The 27,686-nt window shown below is 32.7% G+C and overlaps 1 protein-coding gene and 1 long non-coding RNA gene across 7 annotated transcripts; one reads left to right on the top strand and one right to left on the bottom strand.

The window, feature by feature from the left end:
* Positions 1 to 208: 208 nt before the first annotated feature.
* LOC123713859 (protein fem-1 homolog B) lies at positions 209 to 20,651 on the top strand. Of its 6 annotated transcripts, XM_045667755.1 has the most exons (16): positions 209 to 345; positions 426 to 531; positions 2,103 to 2,256; positions 3,995 to 4,024; positions 4,385 to 4,629; positions 5,768 to 5,915; positions 6,761 to 6,915; positions 7,863 to 7,988; positions 8,938 to 9,135; positions 10,292 to 10,375; positions 11,199 to 11,285; positions 11,710 to 11,793; positions 12,609 to 12,742; positions 13,962 to 14,080; positions 14,276 to 14,407; positions 15,512 to 20,651. In XM_045667755.1, the coding sequence occupies exons 2-16, from the start codon at positions 463 to 465 to the stop codon at positions 15,664 to 15,666; spliced, it is 1,920 nt and encodes a 639-aa protein (XP_045523711.1). In that variant the 5' UTR covers positions 209 to 345; positions 426 to 462; the 3' UTR covers positions 15,667 to 20,651. The 6 variants fall into 6 exon arrangements, with proteins under 6 accessions (XP_045523711.1, XP_045523708.1, XP_045523709.1 ...); XM_045667752.1 differs by having other exon boundaries at positions 209 to 531; positions 11,713 to 11,793; XM_045667753.1 differs by having other exon boundaries at positions 209 to 531; positions 14,288 to 14,407.
* On the bottom strand, positions 18,952 to 27,686 carry LOC123713862. Its single transcript, XR_006754239.1, has 3 exons — positions 27,548 to 27,686; positions 19,643 to 19,770; positions 18,952 to 19,070 (listed from the first exon to the last, which is right to left on the bottom strand). It is a non-coding gene; the product is annotated as an uncharacterized LOC123713862 (long non-coding RNA).

Here is a 27,686-nt window from a genome sequence, read left to right as displayed (position 1 = left end):
ATAAATCACTATAAGAACCTTAATTTAGGTATTATTGATTATAGTTTATTCTGTGACTTGTGAGTCTAAATACAAAGTAAATATCGATTACAAAAGTCTCGAGTTTTCAAAGTGTTGACATTTAGAATTAAGTCAAGTTTCAATGCATTTTTGACAGTTGTTATATGACTTACTGAAGTTTTCCCTGTTGGCGATTGGCACTTTCAGAATTCAGAATTTTCTGATTTTCAATGGAACAAGACACTTGAGAGTTGAAAGCGATTCATTTTCGTTTCTCAATTATTTCAATGTTCTCGCGTATTGTCTCGTTGCGGTGTTAACTAGTTGTTTACTGGAAGTGCAGTGGTGTGCAGTCTTGAATTGTTTTTACTTCGTGCATCCATAGCGATGGATGAAAAACTAATGTTGGACGATGTTTCCAGCAGTTTAAGAGACCGAGTGTTTTTCGCTGCTAGAGATGGAATGGCTTTAACGCTTTACGCGTTATTGTATGAAAAAAATACAGATGAGATAGACGACCTTTTAAACAACGTAAGTCTCATTAATATCAATATATTGTCGACTGAATGAGAAAAACGTTCATAATAATGTCTATTTTTATCCGTGTAAATCTTTATGATAGCTGATGCGTGATTCTAGTGCGTTGTGCAATTATTTTTGTGGCGACAGTTTTGTTTTTGAAGGCCTTATTCATTCGGAATTTATTCATCATACCGACATTATTTAGCAGCAAAACGTAATAATCAAATTTAGTTTAACATCTCAGTAAACCATTATTATAGGAATTTATCTTTTTTTTTGACTCAACAATGGAATTCGGTGGTGTTTAACTTATGTTTAACTTTTACTTATTTACATTATTGTATAGTACAAGCAAATATACCTAATATATGTTTTACTTTTATTAAATAAAATGAATTATTTGCGTTTTATTAAATAGGGATTAACATCAAGGAAGCAAGCATTTGCTCGTTCAATGTAAAGAGATACTGCTGCCCATGTTCACCACACTGCCAAAGGCTACTTACAAAACTACTAATGAATAAAAAAGTCAATAATAATCCTCAGAGTTTTTCCACATAACAAAATCGCATCAAACACTGCATATATAAGGAGTTATTGCTAGATAAAAAATTACATGTGAATAGTGAAGTATTAGATAGAACTTCTTGAATCCTTAAGGGTCACAGTAAGGATTTAATTCACTTCTTGTCATCAACACCATTCATGGATTAATATATATTTTCCCTTATATAATGTCATAACCAATAGGCTATTCCGATTTGCTATAGTTATTCATTGACAACAATGATTTATTTGTTTTTATATTATCTCAAGTAATATGAGGATCAAATATGTACTACTCTTATTTCTACTATTTTATTCCTTTTTTTAATAGTTTTTTTCCACAATTGCTGTCTGTTGTTTAAAAATTATGCATAATGTTTATTTTAAATCCTTTTAGTATCAAATATCAGATATGTAACATCTGTAAGATCTAACCTTAATTCATGTGAAACAGTGCATGATAAATGTTACTCACACTTTTCCTTATAAATATATTACTTCATATTACAGAAATTCTACATGGTTGGTTGAACCTTTAACTTTAAAAAGAATCTGCCTTCTACAAACAAAATTAAATGTAATCTTGTTTCTTAAGTTGACCTATATCTATATTACATACCTTTTAAGTTTTTCACTCTAAAATTACTCTAAAACTATTGTTTTTAATTCTGCACATTTAATCCACCACTTGCTCTAGGTTCTTTGGGTAACTTTGGGCATTCTATGTAAAGGACCTAGTTAGACCTAGCTAGACCACCGTTTAGGCATAAGGTTATTGTCATCCTTGCTCTATAAAATACTTGTAATATACAAGGTAAGACGGTAACCTTGTTTTGCTTTTATAATATTAAACATAAGTATTATTAAGATTTATAGATATAGCATGATTTTGAAAAGACAAAATAACACTGTTTCTTGGTGCCATGCAGATATAGTAGTAGTATTATATTTCATTTATATCCAAACCTTTATCAGTACCTATCACATCATGATATAATTGATTTGTAATATGTTGTGCGTCTTATTAATTATAGGATGTATGCTGTGATGGAGTCAAATGTACACCACTTATTGCTGCTGCAAGGCACGGTCGCGAGGCTGCCGTACGAATACTTTTAGATAAATTCCGTCCTCCTGTAAGACTTGAAACGGAAGGCACTGTAAAGTTTGACGAATATGTTATTGAAGGTAAGCAAAATAACACCCACTAAAGGGATAGCGTATTCTGATAGTGGCGGTAAATTGGCGTAAGTTATCTCAATAGGTCTGTAATTTATGCAAATTTAACACTTAAAATCCATGATGTTATTCACTGTTTTGAATTAGCAAGCGTAGGACACTAAGCTCTTTGAAAAAATTATAAAATGGCGGGAATTTACTCAGCCCAGCTTACATTAAAATAAAATGCTGGCTGTGTAAGTTTACTGAAATATAACAATTAATATTTAAGGGATGGTTTTAAGATATCCCAAAATACCCGAAGTCATTGTGGACGAAGCTGTGTGATTATTAGCATTATTACCTAACATTTTATTATTGAAAATTGTGACTATATAAAATGTTATTTGTACTATTATGACCACTAATCTGTGTTATACTCACTTATCTAATCATCCATTTACGAATTTAATAATACGAATTATATTAAATATGATTATTATTATGAGATTTATATTGAATGTATAGTCAAGTCGTTGATTAAAATTTCCTACAATCATGTTGCGAAGACTATTTCACATTTTAAGTCTTATCAGTAAAATGTAGAGTCATCAGTTCAAATAATAAGCTTATCTTGGCGCATTGCCTATGTGAATTCAAAATAAAATTGTGGAGAATATGTATCTGCCCGTAAATTAAATAGATTTCTGAATTATTTTGAAAAAAGTAACATTATTCAATGGTTTTAAAATTAAAACTTTTTCTCCGTGATAACGATGGGATTAAGCAATGATATGATATACGATATGATTATATGATGTCGATTCGTGTTGTTTTTTTTTATCTCTGACGTATTTACCGGGGTACAATTGTTTAGAATAGCGAAAGATCGAAGTGCCTACATTTGGAAGTTTTTGTCAAGTAACAAGCTGTTCACTTTTTAATCTTATCTATGGTAGAAAGCCAATATAGATTATTCTTTTCAATTTCCGTAGTGTTCGCGCAAATTTGGATGATAAAAATCTGAATATTAAAATGGTTATCGATATTTTTGGTTACGCGGTCAATGTTAAGTATGTATTTGCTCATGTTTATAAAAACCGGAATTCCTTATTCCAATCAATTCTTTTTTGTCAAATCGCAATGAGACAGGAAAGGCTTTAGATACTAGATATTTTTCGTTTGTCACTAATATAATTGTCTAATATATAACACGCTTAATAAGACTAATAGATTGCATGTGTTGTTCGCACGTTAATGTTTGAATTTTTCCCATATTCTTTAGTTAAAAGTTTGTTTACGTATCACGCGTGTTCTATTTATCAAAGGGATGTACTCTCTTGGGGTCGTGTGTCGTTGACTTTTTACGCAGTCATCCGCCCGTGCGCGTGGCGTTTTATAATTAGCTTGCCCGCTTGTACACAAAGAAACTGGTAACGTGTTCGTTCGCAAAGAGTTTGGCAACAATCCAGATCTTTGTGCGTTATGATTTATAACAATTAAATTCTATTTGTTATAAATCGCTGGCAACGCTGACTTGCATTTTCACGAAACGCGATAAGTTTATTTGTTATCATCGCGTAACTAAGCGAGGTTGGGATTGAAACTAATAAGATGCTTTGTTCTTCAAATATCGAACTTTATTTTTAAATTAGGGCTGTTTTATTGTATGCTTAAATCTTGTTTTTAATGATGATATATACTCATTTGCCTATAATTGCTTTATTCACGAACAAACGGAAACATTTTAATTTTTATTTGCTTTTAGAAACCATCAAGGAATTTTTGTACTTGACAGGTTAGTTTTCATCGTAGACACATAGTTTAGGTTTTCGTTTTCACCACCACCAATCCCCTACTACCAAATTTACTAGACGTTAGGTTGACGGCATTTTATATGTCCGATGCAAATTTCATGGTGTATCGGAGTGACGTAACGATGCGCAAAATGTTAAATTAGGAAACAACGTTGTATAAACTTTTACCGAAACTGAGCATGCACTTGTTGCTAACTTCCGAGCTGTCATCAAATTTGTATTGAACGAAAAGCGCTTGCCGTTATTTCGACGCGAATTTATAAAAGCGCCATCTAGTTTCTCTTTACCACTGTTGGTGAAAACGTTTCGAATGTGTGGTATAGGACTTTTTAATTTTCCAGGAGCCACAGCGCTATGGTGCGCGGCGGGCGCGGGTCACTTAGGAATAGTGAAAAGGCTTGTTCGAGCTGGAGCTAACGTGAATCATGCTACGAAGACTTTAAGTACCCCACTGAGAGCTGCTTGTTTCGATGGCCGCTTGGATATCGTGAAGTATTTAGTCAGGCATGGTGCCGATATACACAAGGCTAATAAATACAATAACACCTGCCTAATGATTGCGGCGTATAAGGGACATTTGGATGTCGTAAGTTTATTGTTACATGAAATTAAATTATCACATAGTATATTGCTTATTTTTGGCTTGTAGCGCCATCTAGCGAGTTAAACAGCAACCACATCTTAGCCGAAAACGCTCTTAAGTTATCGCGGTTTGTTTTATTCATACAATTTATAAATAACTATTATACGAAAATTTAACTAGATTGTTCTGGAATATAAACGAGACGACTAGTCATTTGTTAGCGACACCTGGAACGCTGTAAAGCTCACTTGTTTGAGATATTCATTAAGATTAAAGTTCACTTCACTCTAGAGAAGAGAAATAGTAGAGACACATGTCTTGTTAGGTAGGAAAAAGAAGTTAAATGATGACGTAATAATACATAACAATCGTATCGTCCGTCTAACGAAACCATAAAGTTAAGTTAGATTCACTTTGATCTAAGGAACATTTTAATGTATCAAAAGCCTTATTTTGCGGAAAGCCAGCTAAAATTTCCCAATCTCATTTATATTATTCTATGATATATATACTAAATTATATAAATACGAATAGCGTAGCCAACCTGCTTCTACAAATCCTCCGGCAAAGCAAAATCTCATTAGGGTAAAAACCTCCTTCACCGGAGAAGGCATGGTCCCTTACTTCGCTTACTCCAGTTGTTTCCGTCACGTCCTTCAGGCGAATGATCACTCCGCGACGGCCCAAACTGAAGTCCGAGTCTCGCAGGAGACGCCCAGAGAGCTGTAAAGGGAGCGTTCAAGTATTACGTCACGCAATTTTTGGAGATTCTCGACCCCTACCACCCTATGAAACGCCCCGTAACGTTTCTGTTTCCAATAGTAAAACGCTTCATGACCAACTCTCTGAACTCTGTCTGTCTCGTCTGTGACTCTTTAAACCTAAAACTGACCATTATCTGGTGTAAAGTACTGTAAAAGTCGAAAATAATATTAACAATGACACGTAATTCAATCCCCGCCCCGCATTGTAACGTTTTACAAAAGGAAAAAAATCCGTTACGTAATACTTGAACGCTCCCAAAGGCACTGAAGGCCAACAGCAAGATTCCGTTTCTTCGGCCTTCTGACCTGTCGATGAACCTGTTAAGGTCGGAGGAAGAGTACTTCGTCCACAATACGTTGATTGAAACTTGTTGCAGGTGCAATTTTTATTGGAAAGCGGAACAAGAGTGGACGATAGGGCGTTATGCGGTGCGACTGCGTTGCACTTTGCAGCAGAATGTGGACATGCGGCCGTCGTTTGCGCACTGATAGACCACAATGCCAAAATGTTAACTAACCAAAACGGTAAGAGAACGTTGTCGAGTAGAACTTGAAGCTAAGAGGGACGTCTTAATTATATTATTATATTCGTCTTAGTCTTAGTTAAAGTTCAAGTTGCACCAAAATCGGTTCATTATTTTTTTAGATGAGAGCAACACGGTACCTAGGTACGATTTTAATAGTTTAAGAAAAAATCCAAAAACTTTGTTATATTTAATAGCAGTAAGCCTCTCGTGAAGCTATGCCCTCATCTCCAGCTCTCGCGCATGACGATTGGTTCACAATTTCGCAATGTTGCCATTGTAAAAAAAGGTTATAATTAGCTCTCTCTATAAATAAAAACCTATGTGGATGCGTAAAGCTAGATAAGCCCTTAGAGGAGGCCTATGTCCAAGGACAAGCTGTATAACAAAAATCAACCGGCTTGCCGAATAATTATTCGTATGATTTTTTTTAGTATTTCACATTTTTTTATGTACTGGTATAAAAATACAGCTATAAAGGCTTTTATTATTATTATTTATAATTAAAAACTATTTCAGATAATTTATTAGCGACAAGAGAATCTACACAAAATGTTATTTTAATATTGTTAATAATGTTTCTTAGATAATACACATATAATTCCTAAGCGTTAGGTTTAGACAGGCGAAGGCAAAGTACGTACGTAACTTTATACGCCATCGTCGAATCGACTAATATGTGCTATTCTGTCACGTGACTGACGTATTATTTTAATAGTGATTATTTTAAAGCCATGTCTAAAGCCTTACTTGCCTATTAGATTGACAATAATGAAGGAGATTCAGAAGGTTGTAGCGCCACTGATTGTTTTTACTTTATAGGCGTAAATTAATTTTATGTTGCAGATATGACACCGTTGCAGTGCGCAGCGGAACGCGCCCGTGCGTCAGTAGTGGAGATACTCGCGGCGAGGCCGGACGTCACGCGCGCTCAGGCCATTGATGCTTTCGAGCTACTTGGCGCTTCGTTTGCTAATGATAAAGAATATTATTGTTTACGGGTAAGATGATATTTGATTAAGACCACCCTCTAGGTGTGGGTTAATAAGATGAATATTCAATAAGGCAAATCATTAAATTCATGACTGATGAATAATAATAATAATAGCTTTTTATTTCAGATACATTTCCATTTAAACACATTTATATTTCTATCTCATTATTTTTAGGTATCCCTTTTTACTTATCTGCTGTTTCCTTAATTAGGTCTATCAACCTTCTAAGTTGTGTACTACTTAGTACTAGTAGTGCTTTCTAGACTGATGAATAATTAAAAAAATGTGTGCATGTACAAGTTTACCCACCACTTCTTTATGACCTTATTTTTCGACAAAATCTTTTTTATGCATCTTTACAGAAATTGGGTAAATAAAATAAAATTAGATAAAGTTTAACATAAAGCTATTTATTATTTTATTATCAGAGACAAGAATACAAATAATAATTGTAATAGAATTATTACTATAATTGTTAACGTTATAACGTTAAAATTATAATTTATTTTTGTTATTAATGGCTTCGAATCACTTCGAATCAACCGTGGTAGAGACAAGAAAAATATGGCGCGTAACGGAAAAATGTGACGGTAAATTTTTTTCAAACGCCGATAATGAAGTTTCACTTCAACAAACTTTTCTTTTCCCTGTACACAGGTCTTAAAAACGTAATCTAAACAATTCTCGTATCCATTTTAACACACACACAATATTAAAACAATGTCAGACTAACAGAAGATTTATTTATATATAAAGATGACAAAGAGAAATTGACGCTGACAGCTGTAATGTGTTAGTAATAATGTTCTGTGCTCAATGCAAGAACAATATTATGCCTATTGAATGTAACCTGTGCATTTACTATTGAATGTAATACTCTGTGCAATCTTTATATTAAATACTTTCTAGTGATGTTTTTAAATTATATAAATGAAAAATTTTTTGATTGACAGATGGCGTATCAATACCTACACAGAGCAATGACGATGAGATACGACACTCGATATGGTCAGCTGCTGAAGAAACCCGCCGATCCCATACCGGCCTATGATAACTGGCGAGAAAGTACCACTTTGGAGGTAATTTCAAAAATACTGTTGTAAACATACTATAATACTAGCTGCCCCCGCGAATTTCGTTTCTCCTTAATATGCTTTTAGTTAGCCTTAATGCCGTGACAAGAAAGAATAATTTCACTGTATTATCGTCACTATAATTTGAATTTGATTTACACTTCGGTCTAAGTAACACGGGGATGGTTGGCTATGCTAACACCAAAAATTAAAAAAGTAGAAATAATTGAATTTCACGGTATTTCGTTTACTACAAAATAAATTTAATTTATACTTTAGCCTCAATAACACGTGGTATCATGATATTGAATTGTAGCTTATATGACACGTTTGTCGGTTTACCATAACAGTGCCATCTATTGATTACTTACTCAATCCAGTCGAAAAATATCGACATCAGTTAGAATCTTTTGGAGTTAACAGATAATTGTGACTGTCAATTAATTATAAGCAAATAATTTGCAATAAAATAAAATTGCGACTATAATTAAAGATCTAAATTATCTATCTCTTAAGTTGGAGCAGACTGCTCACGGTGTGCCAATTTAATTTAAAATTGTTTAAGTAGTTTAGGAGTCCATCGCGGACAAACATCGTGATAGGAGATTTATATATATTAAGATTATTTTTATTATAAAAATATTGTTCAATATTTTTTTTTTTAAATAACAAAATTTTACCTTAAAACTGTATCATATAATATGTTGAACCAGCTGCATGCCGAAGTATTTCCCAACCAATTTAACTTAACAAAAAGAGCGTACTAATTCTTATAAGGCCGGCCACACACTTGCGAGCCTCTGACATTGGGAGTGTCTATGCGCTGTGGTATCATTAACTTAACTTAACATCAGGTTAGCCTCTTACCCGATTGCCTGTTACATAAAAAAATTAAGTGGTCACAAGTCTTTGTTGTTTCGTCCGGTAAATTTTATTAATTGTTTATTGTCCTCAGGAGGTGGAGAGATTACACGGTAACCCACACGCGTTGCACATGGAAGGTCTGACAGTCCGCGAGCGAATTCTCGGTCGCCAATGTCCAGATCTGCCCCACCCGGTGGTGTTTCGGGGCGCGGTTTTCGCTGACGAAGCAAGGTTCGAACGGTGCCTCGCGTTGTGGAGACACGCCCTTACACTACGGATTCTTAACTCTGTAAGTTGGTTGATTTAAATTTTATATTTTAGATAAGAATAAAAGTTATAATTTAAATATATAACCCCTGTTAGCAAACTAAATACCTTTTTACAATAAATTATACAGTCATGTGTGGGTTTGAGTATCCGGAAGCTGTATACAGGATGCTGCCTTCGCTCGGTAAAATAATTTTCTTTGATTTGTCGTAACAATATTCATACTATTATTAAGTGATTATTCCAAACTTCATAGCACATAAAAAAGTGCGTGCGTGCAATCTACACGTCAGAAGTGAAACTTCTTTGGCAAACTAATTTTAAGGTCGTTTTCAATATATACAAATCTAAAAGATTTCCGACACTTAGAGGGAGGGAAAAAGGATATGGAAGGAAATATGTTGGGAGTTTAATGAATTTAATTGTCATCAAAATATTAAGTTTCGAAAATTAATACAAATTCTATTTTTTTTTATTTCTTCGATATTTACATTATTGTGTTTGTTGTGACTAAATCATTATGATAAGCAAAATATGCAATATAAGTTCGTGTTTCAACATCTAAATATCTTGTAAAAATAGTCTATTGTCGTTCTACTCTCCTTTCATGGCTATTTGCTTCATGCTACGTTCGCCCTTTCTCACTCTCTCTCAATCGGTCTCAATCGCTCTCTCCCTTTTCTTCGACAGAAATTCTGCACATTTTCGTGATGCTAATATTATTATTATTGCGTTTCATCCGTAAAAAATACCTTCATGCGCCTAAAGAAGTGCCACTTCAATAATATCAAAACAAATCGAATCTTAATTATGATCGGTTGAAATTTTTTAAAGATGCTTTTGATTGTCTAAAGTAATAATCTGTAATCTAATCTCAATGATTAACCCCAACAACAAAAAAAAAACAACGCTCAATTGACTCGATCATAACATTTTCTGATAATTCGACTATTCCCTGTATATAAATTTAAATTGTTATGAAATAATTGTATTATTTGTATTCATGTCTATGATAATAAAAGCCTTTTGTTAAACTTTATCTAATTTAACTTTGTTTAACCAATTTCTGTAAAGTTACACATTTTTTATTAATAAGCCAAGTAGATCTCTGCCCTTTACTCAGTGTCCATTTGCAGATTTTCACTGTCCCTTACTCATAATACTTTACCTTTTTTCAGGTGTCGGTTGTTAAAGATCTACTGAGGTTCGCTCAGGTTTTTTCGCAGATGATTCATATTGGAATTGACTTACCGCTTTATCAGGTAATCTTATTTGATTTCTTACTAAAACGGCACATTATGTTCCGGCTCGAAGGACCAAACTTTTGTTGGCACGAACAAATTCGAAAATAAATATTTTTTAAATTTAATATTTGTGACCGTTCTTTTAGATTGAAAAATAAATTATCCAAAATTTCCAAGCCATGCTTCTTCGTTATAATTTTCGTCGTAGCAATTATTGCACTCATTCCTTGCTATTAGAGGAAGTACGGAACCCGTATTGGATTCGCCAATCCTAAATAGACACTGTTAACTGTGAACACACAGTGTTATGTAACTATGTGATGTGCACATAGCTTGTTGTGGCAAATTTCCCATGGTATTTCTTTCATTTAACTTATTTTTATATATGCAGTATTATTAAGAAGCTTTCGTAGACATCTAATTAACTTTATTTTATTTTGATAGCGCAACAGATAATAAAAAAACTAAGAATAAAATACGTTAATAGGTTACGTTTTACATTTATAAATATAGCGTAATATGTTAAAGAGTTAAAGCAATATAACTTTTTATCTGTGTGAAATGTGACTAGATTGGTAAAACATAAAAATTCATCAGTGGCGCTACAACCTTTTTAGGTCTGGGCCTCAGATTTCTGTGTCTGTTTAATGATCATTTGTCAATCCAATAGGCAAGCAGATGATTCCTGTGCCTGACAGACGCCGTCGACTTATTGGGTCTGAGGCGATCCGGTTTCCTCACGATATTTTCCTCCACCTTTCGAGCGAATATTAAATAGAAAGAAAGTCCGAGAAAGACTTATGATTTAAAAAATATAATTCATCAAATTATGTTTTTTCAGGTATGTTTTGTATTGGAGGCTTGCGCTGAAGAATTGCGAAGAGGTATCAAAAGACTAGAGGTAGAGAGTGACACTGAAGCATTGATAGTACGTTTCATCTTCTTAATCTTCTATGTGTTTCTACTTAAAATTATGTGAATGGTTTAGATATACAGATGGATTTTTTTGTATTCAGTATATGAACGTCGGGTTCGCTAGTAATAAATGAAAAAATAGCACATCATCAAGTCAAGCTGTCGTCATTTTTTTTATATAGCCTACTACTGTGAAAGATTTTATTAAATTCGGTTCAGTAGTTTAAGATTTGTATCCAATACAAACACAAAGCTTTGTGTTACTCATGAATAATGTATATGTATGTCCATAACAAAAATTGTTTTTAACATATTAATATACTGTGTATATTTGTTTTGGATATCTTTAAAGTAATAAACCATATTTTTGATAAGAGGACACGAGAGGAAAGAATTGAGTGGGTTTTAAGTAAATTCTGTAGTGAGATCTTTTTCAGGAGGAGTACGAGAGCAATGTACGGACTGCCCTATATCTCGTTGCTGTTGCTGCTAGGTTGCTTGAGAATCCTAATAATGACGAGGTGAGAACAGCTTCTATAATATTTTAAAATAAGGAAAAAAATCCCTAGTAAAATATTAGTATGTGTGCGTACGTATATTCGTGTGTGCGTACGTATATTCGTGTGTGCGTGCGTGTGCGCGAACGTATGTGTGAGTATCCGTACGGATGCGTGCGTGTTCATACGTGACTATATCCTTTTACTATTGCCCTTTTTTAAAAACGCATGTTATTATAAAAAGTAGACAATATATTTACACACGAGAAAACCCTGTTATCTACACCGTATAAAAATATAAGAAAAAATTATAAAAAAAATGTTAGTTAGCTTCAAGTATTTTCTTTTGCAAACTAGCGAGCTGTGGCTCTCAGTAGAGGTATTTTCGGGGAGATACAGGAAGGGAGGGAGTCCATATAAAACCAAAATAAAAGAGTATACTCCTCCCCGAAAGGCTGGCAACGCACTAACGAAAAGCTGCCTCATTGATCCGTAGGATCGTTTGCCTTTAAAGAAGTGGCCAACTACAGTCGACTGAGGGATTCGACATTTGAGGTCATTGTATTGCTAAATTACTTTGATTCAAACTCAAACTCAAAGTATCTTTATTCATATAGGTAAACAAGTACACTTATGAACGTCAAAAAAAAGTTAGATTAATTGTAAATTTACATTTACTACCAGTTCGTGTAAGAAGAACAAGCAGGAAACTTTCCGAAACTCTTTTTAATGGCTACGTTTTGAGTCATACAAACAGACTAATGACGACTCGTTGTCGGCCTTTAAAATCTTAAATTGATGTTTATTTGTTGACCCATTATTGTTTGATATGTTTGCAGCAAACAAACAGATTGACAAGATGTTCAGTGTTCAATCTGCGGGATGTGAGTCTTCGTACGGGGGGTACTCTGTTACACCTAGCCGTGGACAGACGGACGCCAGTTGACGATTTTCATACTAGTGATGTATGCCAGTAAGTTGTTTATGTATTTATTAATATATGTTATCTCTTGCTATCTCTTCGCGTCTCCCTCCGCCCGCTCTAATGACTAGTGAAAAAACGTACGCCTGAATCGAGCGTGGGGCGAGATGGACGGTTTCTCGGAACAAAAATGACGTATACGCCAAATACTTTTTATTTAAATAACTAGTAAAATGTACAGTATTTCATAAAATCCCTAGTCACAGCTACTTGCGTAACTAATGTGATGTGAATGTGACTCCATAGTACTCGCCATGATGGAGTAAAAACGAGACTGTGTTTTTTTATTGAGTTATATATAGTAAATGACATATATCACATACTTAGATGAAATCAAATATAAGTGATGGAGATTTTTTGCCAATTCTTCTCTTTTGGAATTGACAACTAGAGTTTTTTTTAATATTTTTAAGTTATAATTTTGATTTTTAAATGTGCCTTACTAGGCCTCATTGAAATAAATGAGTTGACTTTGATTTTGAGTCATTTAGGTTTGTGACTCTTCCCAAGTTGTAACCCAAAAACATTGCGTTTGGATTTAGAGCACAAATTTTCCATTAATAATTCAAATCATACGCAACAAGGGGCCTTATAGCTAACAAGTTATCTCTTCCAGACACAACTCATGAGGAAAATGTTATCGAGAACTGCTTTTATGATTACAGCTTACTATTTCATGTAAAATAACTCTTTTTATACACTTCTTCTCTTAACAAAGCCATATTTTTAATTTATAAACTTATATCGAGAAAGTAATGTTTTCTCATACAGTGTGATTAACTGAAATTTAATGTATTTATGTCAATTATATCCGAATATATTTGATAAAATATTATTATGATTTTTGTTTAGAAATCACTGACAAAATGTCATTTTTTTAACGACTTCAGAAAAGGCTTCATAATTGAAACAGTATTTCTTTTATCTATTTATAAATGACAATCTCTCCTTATATTATCATGACCGGGCTTCATTTCTGAATATTTAATATTTTTTAAGTTCTTAGTCAGCCAATGTACAAGTATTTGATGGTTGACTAAAACCAAGGCACCTTTCGTCTCTTTCCGTCAAATGGGGTTTACACTGTGATGAAAAGAGATAGATGAATGAAGTGAGATCCTAACTCAGTGTTAGGATAAACGCTGCAATGAGATTCATATTTATAAAGAGGCATCATTATTAGTATTGAATGCATTTGTTCGACTTTCAGATTCCCTTGCACAAGAACAACTAGACTGCTTCTCGAGTGCGGCGTGAATGTGGACGTGGCCGATGACTCGAGGAGAACTGCGCTACACGTTGCGTTGCTGTCCTATCAGTATATGCCTGGTGAGCTAAAACTTTTTGTTGTTTATTCAATCTTTTTTATATGTGAAAAAATGTAGATTTTTTTATTTTTTTGTGAGTGCAAAACAGGAATTCATCCACCAATCATGAATATGACCATGATGTGTTTTGTATATTTTTTTATTATTTTGCAAATTGCAAAGTAGTCGAAGGCAGAGGCTAAGTATAAATGTGCAGTCCTATGTGTAGAGGAACGGGAAGCGTGGAGCGAGGCGTTGTGCGGCTGTGTGTGTGAGTTGCTCGCACGCGGCGCACACGTCGACGCTATGGACATGGACGGGATAACGCCTCTCGTCGCTTCCATTGGGGGTACGTATACATTATGAATGAGTTTTGTGTCATTTAAGAATAGACTACCTATGTCATTGGAGATTCTATAACCAGCATTTACAGATTTAATTATTGGTATTTAACGAAACTCAATTCAATTTTATTCGAAATCGGTCATTTGTTTTTAGAAAGTGTTTTGTTTTTGTAAGTTGGTAGTTTTTGGCGCCAGAGTAGAACTAGAAAATTCGTCCAATTTTCCAATATGTGTTCCTACGTGGGAATACCGCTGCGCAAACAATACGACATATTAGCGACGTATACCGTCCTAGCGGTGCTTAAACAAGGACCATTATTAGATCCAACCTTTTTTATTTACCTTTCTGCTCTTTCACGATATCGTAGACAGAAAGGTCAAACTCAAAATAACTTTATTCATATAAGTAAGGAAAGATGTTAAACTGATTCTAAATTTACATTTACTACCAGTTCGCAAGTCTAGGGCGTAGAGCGCACAAGAAGAATTACATATATTCTTTATAACAATAGGTTAAAATTTTCATATATTTAAAATATTAGGTTAGGTCATTATGATGACAACTTACGTAACACTAACAATATATAATAATATTCAATGACGTCATCTCTTTTATACTATCCAACTAGCAGCGTATTGTTCTCAACGTACTATACACTTTATTAGAATAAAGATCTTGGCTTATTTTTAGAGTTTAAATACTTATAATACTAGTTATCTAGTTTAAAAATACTAGTTATAAATAACTAGTTAACTAGTTACTTATTTATTTCAAAAATATAAAATACTGTATTGTATTTATATACGGTTATGGCTTATTGAAGTCAAACTTCTTTATCGGCGTTGAATAAAATTTACCGTCACATTTTTGGGTTACGTGCCAAGGTAAAATGAAATAATTTTATTATTTGTATTTATGTCTATGATAATAAAAGCATTGTGTTAAACTTTATCTACTTTAACTTTATTTGACCAATTTCTGTAAAGTTCCATGTAGTATATTATTTTTTGAAAAATAAGGTCATAAAGAAGTTTCACTTACGTGTATACACGCACACATTTTTATATTGTAATGCAACGAAGTATTAATAAATACATATTTTTTTTAGGTCCGGCTGAGTCTCTAGTCCGTTCTGCGCTGAATCCTAGGCTGAGCTGCCTAGCAGCGTCTGCGCTGGCGCACCACGGATCGAAGTACCGTCCTGAACAAGTGCCAAAAGATTTACACGATTTCCTCATCATGCACGGAGTTTATCCAGTATAATTTAACTTTAATTTCATTGCAAAATATACTTTCATGCGAAGCAATAAACACGTACTTCATATTATACTCAAATAGAGAACTCTGAAGATCAGACTCTTCTGTGCTAAAATTTTACGTCAAATTCAGGAACTGCTCAAAAGCTCAAAGATATATAATTATATTCTTTAAAATATAGGCTAACCACAGATATCATATCGTGGCACGTATCATGGCAGTTAGATGGTCTAACGATAGTCGTGACATATCCTGTATATAATTATTCTCATAAAATTGCTTTCTTAAAAGTGTATTGATGTATTATCTGTATATAACAAATCTATTTATATACAACAAAGTTTCACGTAAAAATTAAAATGTAAGCGAAGCTATACTGCAAAACTTGCCATTTAATTTGACATTTCGCCGATATAGGCAAGAATTACTTGACATTCGATTTATAGATAATTCTATTTAAAGCTTTATCTATGAAAATGAAAAGAATATATAATATGTCAAATTATATTATTCGTCTTCGTTATTGTTAGAAAACTAGTCTGTTATCATTAATATACTGGCAATGTGCCATTTCAGTCAAACAGCGAAGACACAATCAATATAGCTGTTTGACCAGTTCCTTAATTTAACTGGCTTATACAGGTTGTCCCATAAATCAACGTTTATCGCTAGTTCGATGGTAGTGCAGACAGAACACCAATAAATTAATGAATGAATAATGTTATTTTTGTAAATTATTGCCATATTATTGCCATGCCAAAAAGTTAAATGTATTGTTATTACATCTATCTGACGGTGTTGCAAAAATTTACTATACAACATTGGCAAGTGACAAAATGATGACGCATTTAATCCAAATTCCAATTTAGTATAACAACTTCTTTTTTTACTTACTTTTTTGAGACATCTGCTTTATTCCTGACTTCGGCTTGACGTTAATGTCTGGGACACCTATTTTAATATTGACAATGACTTACGAGTTTTCATATAAATACTAATACGAGACTCGTATATACTTATTTATTTACGAAGCTTCTATTGACATTAAGCGATATCATTTAACATTTTCTGTTAGAAAAATAGTACAATGGTTGTATAGAGGTGATATTATCTGTGTAAAAATTGGATTATATTTCGTCTAAACTTTTGACAGCTTAAACACAATTTACAACTGAATTAACAATATATTTAAAAAACGTGGAATATCGAATTTATGATTTTAAATTCAAAATAGTTTTAATATGTAAAAAAGGAGTTTAAAGCTTGTAAAACGGGATCCGTATTATGCATTTTGACAATGACAAATGACATCAAATTACATTTTAACAGTGTCAGCTGTCACAAGTAAATTGGTCGGAATATAGCTCGTATAATTTTTGTGTCCATTATCATTGAAACCACGTTACGAATTCTAAAAGTAGAATTTGAACTGTGGTTGTTTAATGTTAATTTAAATTCTTATTTTATTCAAAGATACTGTTGAATCTTTGGTTCGTAAGAGATATATTTATTGAATTGAGCCTCGATTGGCTATTTATATTTTTTAATATATTATAAGAGAATATAATTCACTTGTTCTAGTGCGAAAAAGCCACACACTGATAGTTTGAATACGTACTTATGTATATATATATTTTCATATTAACCTAATTTATATTTTTATTCTGAATATATTTTTGGATAAGTTATGTCCGAAATGGTAATTTGTTTATAATATGAATATTTTCTTTATATTCCAAATTGAACAACTTGCCATAACACTCCAAAGATCAGGCACAAATTAAATCAACAACTTATTCAAAATATCGGAAGTCAAATGGTCTACAACTTAAGTTGACAATTTACCGTTTCGGGCGTTAGTTTTAACGACACAGATATATCAGTTATTTACATAATCTACATTTTGATATTAACTGTAAATATTCTAAATTAATATTATTATTATTTGAACCGATTTTGTCTGCCATATGTTTTTCGTCCATCTTGTATGTTAAAGCATTTATCATACGAATTGTAAGATGAGTTGAACACGAAGAATGTGTTCGAGATGTGATGCAACATAATATTATCAAATGGCTCAAAGTTATAGATTAAGTGGGAGATTGGGTAATTTTGATCGACGACGAATAAAAAATATTTTTAATAGTCTATGTTCTTACTGAGAGCAAATTTAAAATACATGATACAACAGAGCACATAAGCATAACATATTGAAAGTGACAGTTCAATATAATTGCAGATTTTTTTTAATTGCACCGTTGACAATATTCAAATTAAGAAATGTTATTCATTATTACTCAAACTCAATGCATGCAAATATTTAAGGAAAAATACAATGTGATAATTATAGAATATTTTAGGCTAGGAAAGCCACACGGGGCTTTTAGGTAAGAGATTTCGGCCTTTGAATTTAAAAATAACGAATATATAGATGATAAGTGTCACTAAGGTGGCATGAGAAATTATCTGTTCGATTTGACGTAACTGACATTGACAATTTACTATTAAAATTTGTTCGAAACACTCATTAAATGTGTACATTAAGTTGGATCGAACGCACAATTTAGTTAGAGCATAGATTTGCTAGTAATGAGATATTTTATTGGTATAAGTTAATAAACCGGGATAAGATGCCTTAAAGTTCTTAATAAAATGCAAGAAGAACCAGTGATGCTAAGCCTTTTAGGTCTAGGCCTCAGAATAATAATAATAATAAAAACTTTATTCATGAGAGAAATATGGCTGTGACAGTATCGTGGTGATTTATTTTTTCTAATTGGCAATTTGATACTATATTCGATCGTTCGAATGAATAAGCCCTAACTAAAATGATTTCTTGAAAAACTAATGAGATTAAGTTTGCTAAACATACTACGGAATTAATCGGAATAGACAAAAATGAAGTTCTACCAAAAATTATGGCAATAACACACAAAAAAGACGTAGTAATGTAAAAGAGAAGACAAAAAGAGAGAGCGTCAAGTAAAAATATGGGAAGTCGAAAGGTGTAGAAAGCTCATCCTATATGTTGGGTCAGAAGTTAACCCGAACATAAACTTGGTTGAGTAAAAAAATATCTTTCAAAAGTCTCGTCTTTATATCTGTAATTTTTAGAATTATTTTTAACTCCACTGTCTTTTTGTACATTATTTTTTGTTATATTAGTACAAAATACATGTAGAAAGGTTGCATAATTCAACTGAGGCATCTATCACGGTTTACAGCTAATTAAGTTAATTTGACCAATTTCGACTTATCAGACGGGTTACTATGCTCTATCTCTAGTCTTCTATCAATTGAGCTGATAATTAATTAACTATTGACTAGGTAACAAACCATATTGACGTCATCTTACTATCCAATTTCGATATTTTTTTTGTGTGTAACATTTGAGGGGCATAGTAGTCCATCTGAAACAAATACGTCTGGTTGAAGAATGTGTCGCTCAAATAATGGCCATAATGAGCTTATAGGTAGTAGTTTCTGCTATACGCTAGTAGTTTAAGGCTTTCTAACTAAAAAATCTATTTTTCTTGAAAGAGTTAAGATTATGCATATCAAGGACCAGTCTTAAACGCAGTTTTAATTAACTTAATTATTCATAAAGTTACCGTTAAGTTAATTGAAGTTGCGTGCGTTGTCGTTACTTAAGATATGTTGTTTCAAAGATATGTAATCCCAACTTTCTTAGGGTAAGATTCGAGACACCGTTGAGTGACGTATGACTCTTGTATGTCAATTCCGTTTTTGACATATGGATGTGATTTCGACAACCCATCCTTTTCTTGGGAATTTTTAACTGCACTGTCTTCTATTATATTTTTTTACATAATGTCCATATTACAGTCGACAAAGTTTTGGATGACTCATTGCATTTGGGTTTGACTCCGGTTTTGAAGAAAAATTGTAAATGTAACAGTGACTGTAGGCATAGGTTTCACACCATCAGATTTTTAGAAAAACGACTAGTAAAATTAGTTACTGGTATTTTTAAAGGACGCTATTCCATACAACATTCTTTATCGTGGACACGAGCACGGCGAGTCCGTAAAATATGAACGCGAAACTGTAGCGACTTGTATGCTCTTGAGCGACGCTCCTTGGGTGTATCTGGATGTAAACGGATAATTTTGATACGTTATTGTAATGTTAAAAGTCCAAACCCATTGCGTATTCGAACAACAATAGCTGAGAAGGTATATTTAAAGGATGATTATCATGTCGAGTGTCAACTCGTGTTTGTTTAGAGATAGAAAAGAAAGAAAATAACTTTACAAATAATAAAAAAGCATGTTTTAAAATATCTCTCCCTTTGACATATTAATTGTTTTAGATATTTCAATTACTACTACATCTTACTTCTACAATTTTAGACGAATACTTTACGTTTCAGTATAGTAAGGTTGAGATTTTGCATATGAATGTTAGTGAATGGATAGTGAAATCTTTGTTTTAAAAAAGATAATGTCCTCTGAAAGGGAAAAAAGCGTTAGCTGTACGTTTTTTTGGGTAGGTTTTGATGCCCAGTCACGATTAAAAGGATTTAACAGTCGTTTCGTTTGAAATTCCGATCTCCTTGATATTAAGCTTTGCTCTCAAACTGATTTGGGTGGGACTGGTTACTTAAAGGAACGTATCAACAATCTTCATTTAATAATCCATGTGTAACTTCTTTCTATATATTTTTTAATTAGTTCCAAATACGCTCAAGGATAATACAAAAATGTTATTTATACTCTTTATATAATTTTACGTATTACTTGCTGTGTACAAAATTATCAAAGTATCCTCTAAGGTAAATATAATATGATTTTTACATATCTAGTTTGTATTGTGTTCAATTATTATTTCTTATCTTTAGTGCTCAGTGCAGTTAATTTTCGTGCAATATTTATCCAAGGCCACTGCACTTAAATCTAGTCAAACTGTTAAAATTAGTGTTTAGTTCGGGATTTGTAGACATTTTTTAAATAAATTGGTTTAATTTTCAATGTCTTTTTTATTTTTGTTATCGGATGAAATTAAAGTTAATTTACGATTGCAATCTATGTTCGTTAATTATAGTGATTTGACTCCTTTAAAATTAATTTCCGTATTCAAAGATCTGTAACATTTTAATATATAATAATAAAAATGAATTGCAAAATATGTTGCTAAGCGCAAATTTGAAAGACGGCTGTCCCCATACGAGTAATTTTGCTTTATTTATTTTCTAAGAACAAATTTATAAATTCGGTGTATTATTCAGAGAACGAAGAACTTAGAAACCATATGGCGTTGGAATTCTTGTAACCAAGGAAGTTTCGAAGACGGTGACAGATTTTTTACCACTGTCTAATCCAGCTATGATGATAAAGATGAGCGCCCGGCCTTTCAATATTAATGTAATTTAAATTTATGCACCAACTGAGCAAAAACCGGAGAGCGAGATAGAAGATCGATATCAGTACATAGATACGCTTTTAGACCACACAAATAAACATGATATCAACATCGTAATAGGTAATATGAATGCCAAAGTTTGCTCAAAGGTAACTGGTGCCTATGGTTTAGGGAAGTGAAATGGCAGAGGTGTCCAGCTTGATACAAAGACGTGATCATCGCCAATTATTTATTTCAGTTGTCACCATGCCGTCTGTATAATATATTAGATTTCTCCAATGCACACAACTCAACGTATTGTGCGAAATCAAATTGATTATGTAACAGGAGGCAAATCATCACCTGATGTTAAGTGATACAGCCGCCCATAGACACAAGTGCCGGTCTTTTAAAAATTGGTATGCTCTTTTCTTGAAGGACCCTAAGTCGAATTGGATCGGAAATACTTTAGCGAGAAGCCAGTGCCACATAGTGGTGGTGCGCGGCAAAAACTGCCTTAAGAATCGCTCAATTTTGGAACAGATGGTATTTTGTATTTTGCCTTGACGTCCGATGATAAAATTCATCAATTGATGATCTCCAAATGCTTGTTACAGTGCATGAAACTTGCGAAAGAGAGGGCGGGCCTATGTTTTATATAGGCTGGATCGAGGTCTCTAACGAGCAACTTCTTAATCGAGTTGGAATGTCGAAAAAACTTATGCATAACAGCAAACAAGGGAAAGTTGCGTACCTGGACCATGAGTTGCGCCTTAAGCACTACCACCTCGGAAAGCCACCACCACCAAGGAAAAGACGAGGCTTCGTTACACGCTTCTTCAAAAGTAATACGTTTTGAATAACCGAACCGATTATTATATCGCTTTCAAAATTTATCTATAATATGGTAAGAAATATAATATTGTTCAGCACAATTTGCAAAGTATTGAATATTGGTAACAAAAATAGATGTAAAATATAAAAAAATTGATTTTTGTGCAAATATTTCTCGCACCTCATAGCGTCTTATAGCCAAATTCGTGTTTGAATATGTAATAGGAAGAACCGGTCAGAAACCATAGATACAGGGCCTTACTATGGTTTTATTAAGTTTTGTGTTTTCAGTCGAATACACTGGACAGTATTATCATTTAAGTAAACACGTCTAGTAGGTAACCATTTAGGGTCTGCTGTTTTGGGTAAAGGCACTATTTTTGCAGTGAAACTTCTTTAGGCGGATGAGGATAAAAAAAAATACGAATCGTCACGAAGATGTGCAGCATTTTTGTCGAAGAAAATGGAGAATGAGAACGATTGAGAGAGAGTGGAAAAGGGAGTGAAATTCTGCCGCATAACGTTTTTTATTTATTTATATTATCATTAGCACGAATAAAGTGTGTAAACAGTATGAATATAGATATACAAATAGATGGAGTGATCATATACTAGTACATGATCCATCTATTGGGGCTTTTACCTTAATAATAATTAATTTACGAAGAAGTTTCACTTCTGATATGTGTACTTTGAATGCACGCACTTTTTTAATAATATTTATGGATCAAATTAATTAATATAATTCATAAATAACTGCTATTCTATAATAACAATTTTAAAAATCTATTTATATTTTCATAGTGTACATACATGTAATATATAGCTTAGCACGAGACGTAAGAGGAAATCATTGCGTTTCCCATGTCATACGATTCCGGATGTAATGGTTGCGAAACGTCTCAGATTCCGAGTCTTAAATGAACATCAGTCACCCCATTGCATTAGGCCAACATGATTCACATATACTATTTAACATTTAGTGGAATTAAGGCTTCAGTGATGGCTTAGACCAAATTAACAACTGCGACATTTCTTATCCCGTCATGGTCTCCCATCTGTCGAAATCTATAATAAACCAGTGGCGCTACAATCTTTAAATCTGAGCCTCAGATTTCTGTAGGTATCTGTTTCGGAATATTTTTTTCATAATAAGTATTTGGCAAATAGGTCATCAGACTTCCTGACACATGTTATCGATTTTTAAATGTAAGACATGCCCGTTTCTTTACGTTGTTCTTCTTCAGCGTTATAGCGAGTATGATTCATAAAGAACATTCCGTGAATTGAACACACGATCTCAGGGTTGAGAGACACACATCAAGAAAATAGTGGAACATCATAGTCTTGCAGCGGCCGAAAGGATGTACCAATTTATTAATATATAAAAATGTTTGCCTACGACTTTACAATAAAGACATACATCTAAACATAAATAACAATAAAAACTTATTACACTATTTAAATAAATAACACATCATGTCTTTATAACTATTACTAACAGAATTCTTACTAACTCTAAACATCTAATTTAAAAAGCGAGAAGTATAAACTTATTGAAAGATTTTGAAAAAAAAAAACAGCTCCACATTTTCAGGTAACTCACATAGCCTTGAAATAACAGCGTTAGAACCTATGTAATTTTTTTTACTTATCTTATGACTGTAGTGTAAATCCAAAATGGCCGTTTGTATTTGTAAAAATTCAGGCAATTATACGCCGCGGTTGCTAAACCACAGTGCGGTGTAAATATATTCCAATGGATTAACTACAGGGAGAAACAAAGCCATATAATTTGCGGTTAAGATGTCTAATCACGCTTACTTGTCACTGGCTTAGCGCCAGGCTAAGTGATGTACAGTTGTGACCGAAATGCTCACTGATCCGCATAGGAATGTACTGATTGAGCCGAGATTCATATGCACTATGGAGTTATAAACAAAAGAAGGCTTTATATAAAAAAATATCATGTTTATTTGTATTTTTGAATTTAAAAAAGATTATATATTTAATAGACATATGATTGTGAACTTTTTTGTAGATATATCTTCGACAAGCCACTTTGCTCTATTGTCAATAGTTTACGGATCACGGATTTTTATTATTGCTTTTTCACACTGCGTGTTACACTATAGAAATTAGAGGTTTTTGTACGGATCTAACCGAACCTAACTTTGTTGGAAATTATTCTGTAACCTGTGTTGTTCTTATCCGTTATCAATTATCCACCGTTATTTCTGATGGTGGATAATTGATAACCGATTAGAAGTCTAATGGCGAAACACTCAGTCGAATATTAACCGTTTTATAATATTGATGAAGATAATTCGGCAAATAAGCAGCGAGTATATGTCAGGCAATCCGTATGTATGAAGATTATTGTTAATTCAACATGAAATAAAAGACACATCAACGCACATTAACTATTAAAAAGCTAACAGAATAAAAACAATGAATCAGGGAAGTCATTATTATCGCGAAGATTGTTAAAAATTTTTTTACATAATTGAAACAAAGAAATTCGTTCCGCGTTTTCGAACGTCATTCCCGCCAATTTTTCAACATGGAATACAATAATGGCGGATCTGCTGACGATAATGGGATTAATGGTAATTTGTATTACCTAACAGTAGCATCGGGGTGGGGTTGAGACGTCGGGAACCACTTTCAGTTTCTGCTGCTTACTTGCTTCGTAAACACGGCTTACGTAACGCGTATACCCAGTTTGACAGCCCGCATTTGCATGACATACTTTTTAAAATTCCAACATTTTTTTCTTAATTGTCTATGATCAGACTTTGACGAGTTTATACATAATTTTGACTTTATTTAAAAAAAATTGGATCCGACCAAGAAGTGTATGTCATTTTTTTAAAATAATGTGTAGAACGAAGTGCATTCTCGTTAGTGCTCGCCAAAGTGTTGTGTTTGTTTTGTGAAGATATATTAAGCTAAAGCACCATCTGTCGAAAAGTAAGTCAATCTTAAATCAAAGAAAATATCAGGAAATGAAAAAAAATCAATATATATCGTATCGTTGCAATTTTATTTTTGTATAAATTAAGTTCCCTAGCATGTAATCAAAAGCTATTGTTTTATTCATTTGCCGCCGTTATTCGCTATTTCTCTGTTAAGAACAAGTAACAATTTTAATTCGAAAATCTTATTGGGAGCTACCTAATATCAATATACCGATTCAATACATCAAACAATAAAACGCGTATAATTGGTATTTTGTTACAGACAATTACAGACAGCTCAAAAAGTACATTTGAATATGAAAGATAAATTATATATGAAACGATAGCGTTTATTTGCATGTAAAATTCTCAGATATAGAAGTAGCATACATTATAACATATAATGAAAAATTATTATTCAAAAATTCATAATATCCTGCAAAGCCGCAAATGCCAAATTTCGAGAAATCTGAGAATTATTGTACGCGCACGCATCTTGAGTATGGTTGGTACTTGCACGTTGTTATATTCTAATTTAAATACAGTAGAAATATGAGACTTTTCCCATTCGAATGTGTTAGACACACTATGTAATTAAATCCAAACTATATAAAACCTTAGTATTGTCTTTTGTTAACATAGCTTTTACATATTTAAAGAAAACACTTTTTTACCGGATTGAAGCTATGTATTATTATAAACTTATAATCACCGTGACCACGCACGCTGTGAAGCACGCGAAACGTCGGAAAAAAATTAAAATTATGTAAAATAATTATAAGTTTATAATAATACACAGCTTCAATCTGGTAAAAAAATGTTTTCTTTAAATATATAAAAACTTATAAATTGTTATACGCTACGCTACGTACTTTTGAAATCTTTTAAAACAGTTTATTTATTTACTAAAGTATCACTTTATATGTAATTATAGATATACTATATTACAAGCTATCTTTTCGAAAATACATGACAATGTTATATTAACATTTACACTAAATGTTACAAAAAATTTAAAAGTAATAATATTATTTATTGACACTCCGTTGTATAAAGAACAATACAATTAACATAAATAAATGAAAAGTAGAGCAACTGGTGGCTTCCGATCGAACTCTTCCAGGCAACCATTATATCTTATTAACAATAAGTAGCAAAACAGCAGATTAGGTATCAGATAGGTAGCATGCTTTTTTTAAATTGATCAGCCCACTACCGAATATTTCAGTGACCGTGATATGATGTAAGATTTTTGTGGACGAAATATTTTTTTAAAACAAATTTTTGAAAAATCTAATACTGTCTTTGGTCTACTCTATATATACGTGTTACTTAAATGTACTAAACATTTAAGTAACACGTATATATATAACTGCAACGCATTTCTTCGTAAGTATACTTAATTCTCATTTGTCCGTAAGTTTTAATTAATAAAATTGGTTATGAAAAATGAATTACCTAATCCGAGAATAATTATAAATTAATTGGCTACCTATTCATTTTTCTTATAACTATTGCATTACATTTCCAAATACATTTAACGCTTTTCGTTCTAAGTCTTAAATATTTTCACAAGATCTATTTTGTTAAAAAAGGAATGGAATCTTTGTCTATGTTTTTTAATTAAAAAGAACAGTGGCGCCTTCGTGGTCCGGGCCTCAGACTTCTGTATCTGTTTAGTGATCATTTATTATATGACCTACATATGTGCCTAACACAAGCTGTCGATGCCTTCCTTCACCATACGAGTTAATTGCGCACATAGGCAGAACATCCATTGGTGCCGGAAATCGAATCTACGATGAAATGAGGGATGAGAACGCGCGCTGAACTCACTAGGCCAACACTGCTTTGTATCTATTATCTATTTATCGAAAGCTTACAACAATTTTAAATATAATATTAATTAATTTTAAATATAATAATAATTATATAAAGCAATCCTTAATTAAAAATCATAGAAAATAGAAAGAAAATAACTATTTAAACGGGAAAATCAAGTAGCAAGGAACAACTAGTTTCTTCTTCAACTCGTAAGATTAAATCCGTCTTAGGATTTGTGCTTCAGAAGTTCTTGCGAAATGGCGAGGCCAGTCTGATGTTTCAATTACTTTTGTTTGTATTACAAATAATTTAATTGCTACAGTTAAAATAATAGTGGGTGGACTCATTTTTATGTTTGTTAAATTGATAATTTAGTGATCGGCCCGATGTGTAATGGAACGTCATTGACATTTGACATTGAACGTCATGCAAATGAGTTAGTCAATGTTTAAATTTTTTTTTTAATATTAAGTATTTTGCAAAATACTAAAATGACTAAAAAGTGCTCGCCGAATCTTTGTTTTACGTGGAAAAGAACCTAGGAACCTGTTAAAAGGGATATATAATAAACTAAATTCAAGATTATTACATATATTTTTAAATAGTTGATTATCTGAATTGTTATAAGTTTTTAGGACGTGTATTATTACTAATTCATTCTCGAAATTATTATTTGTAAGCTGTGGGTAAAATGTTAAATGAACAGCAACACGAGTTGTGTCCATAACATTCGTGTCTTATTACCGAATATATCAAATAATCATATCACTATCGAATTAATTGTATCAACTTTGCAAAATGATATCTGTGGAAACTAGGCTTCTGATTTGCATCAATATTTCAAAAACATTTTTACTACATATCAAATGATAATATTATGAAATGGTATATAATGATTACATACATACCTATATTTTCCAGTAACGCATTCCGACTTGCGAGCTTTAAATACGTGCGTTTACTTATTATCACGTAAGAAATAAAAAAGTTACAGATATGTTTCGATCTGCACTACACATACACTACGTAGTACTTGATGTGTACGGG

Source organism: Pieris brassicae, chromosome 8 (assembly GCF_905147105.1).
Source record: "Pieris brassicae chromosome 8, ilPieBrab1.1, whole genome shotgun sequence".
Taxonomy (NCBI): Eukaryota; Metazoa; Arthropoda; class Insecta; order Lepidoptera; family Pieridae; genus Pieris; species Pieris brassicae.
Note: the sequence above shows the minus strand (reverse complement) of the source record. Positions and strands in the feature narration are given on the sequence as shown.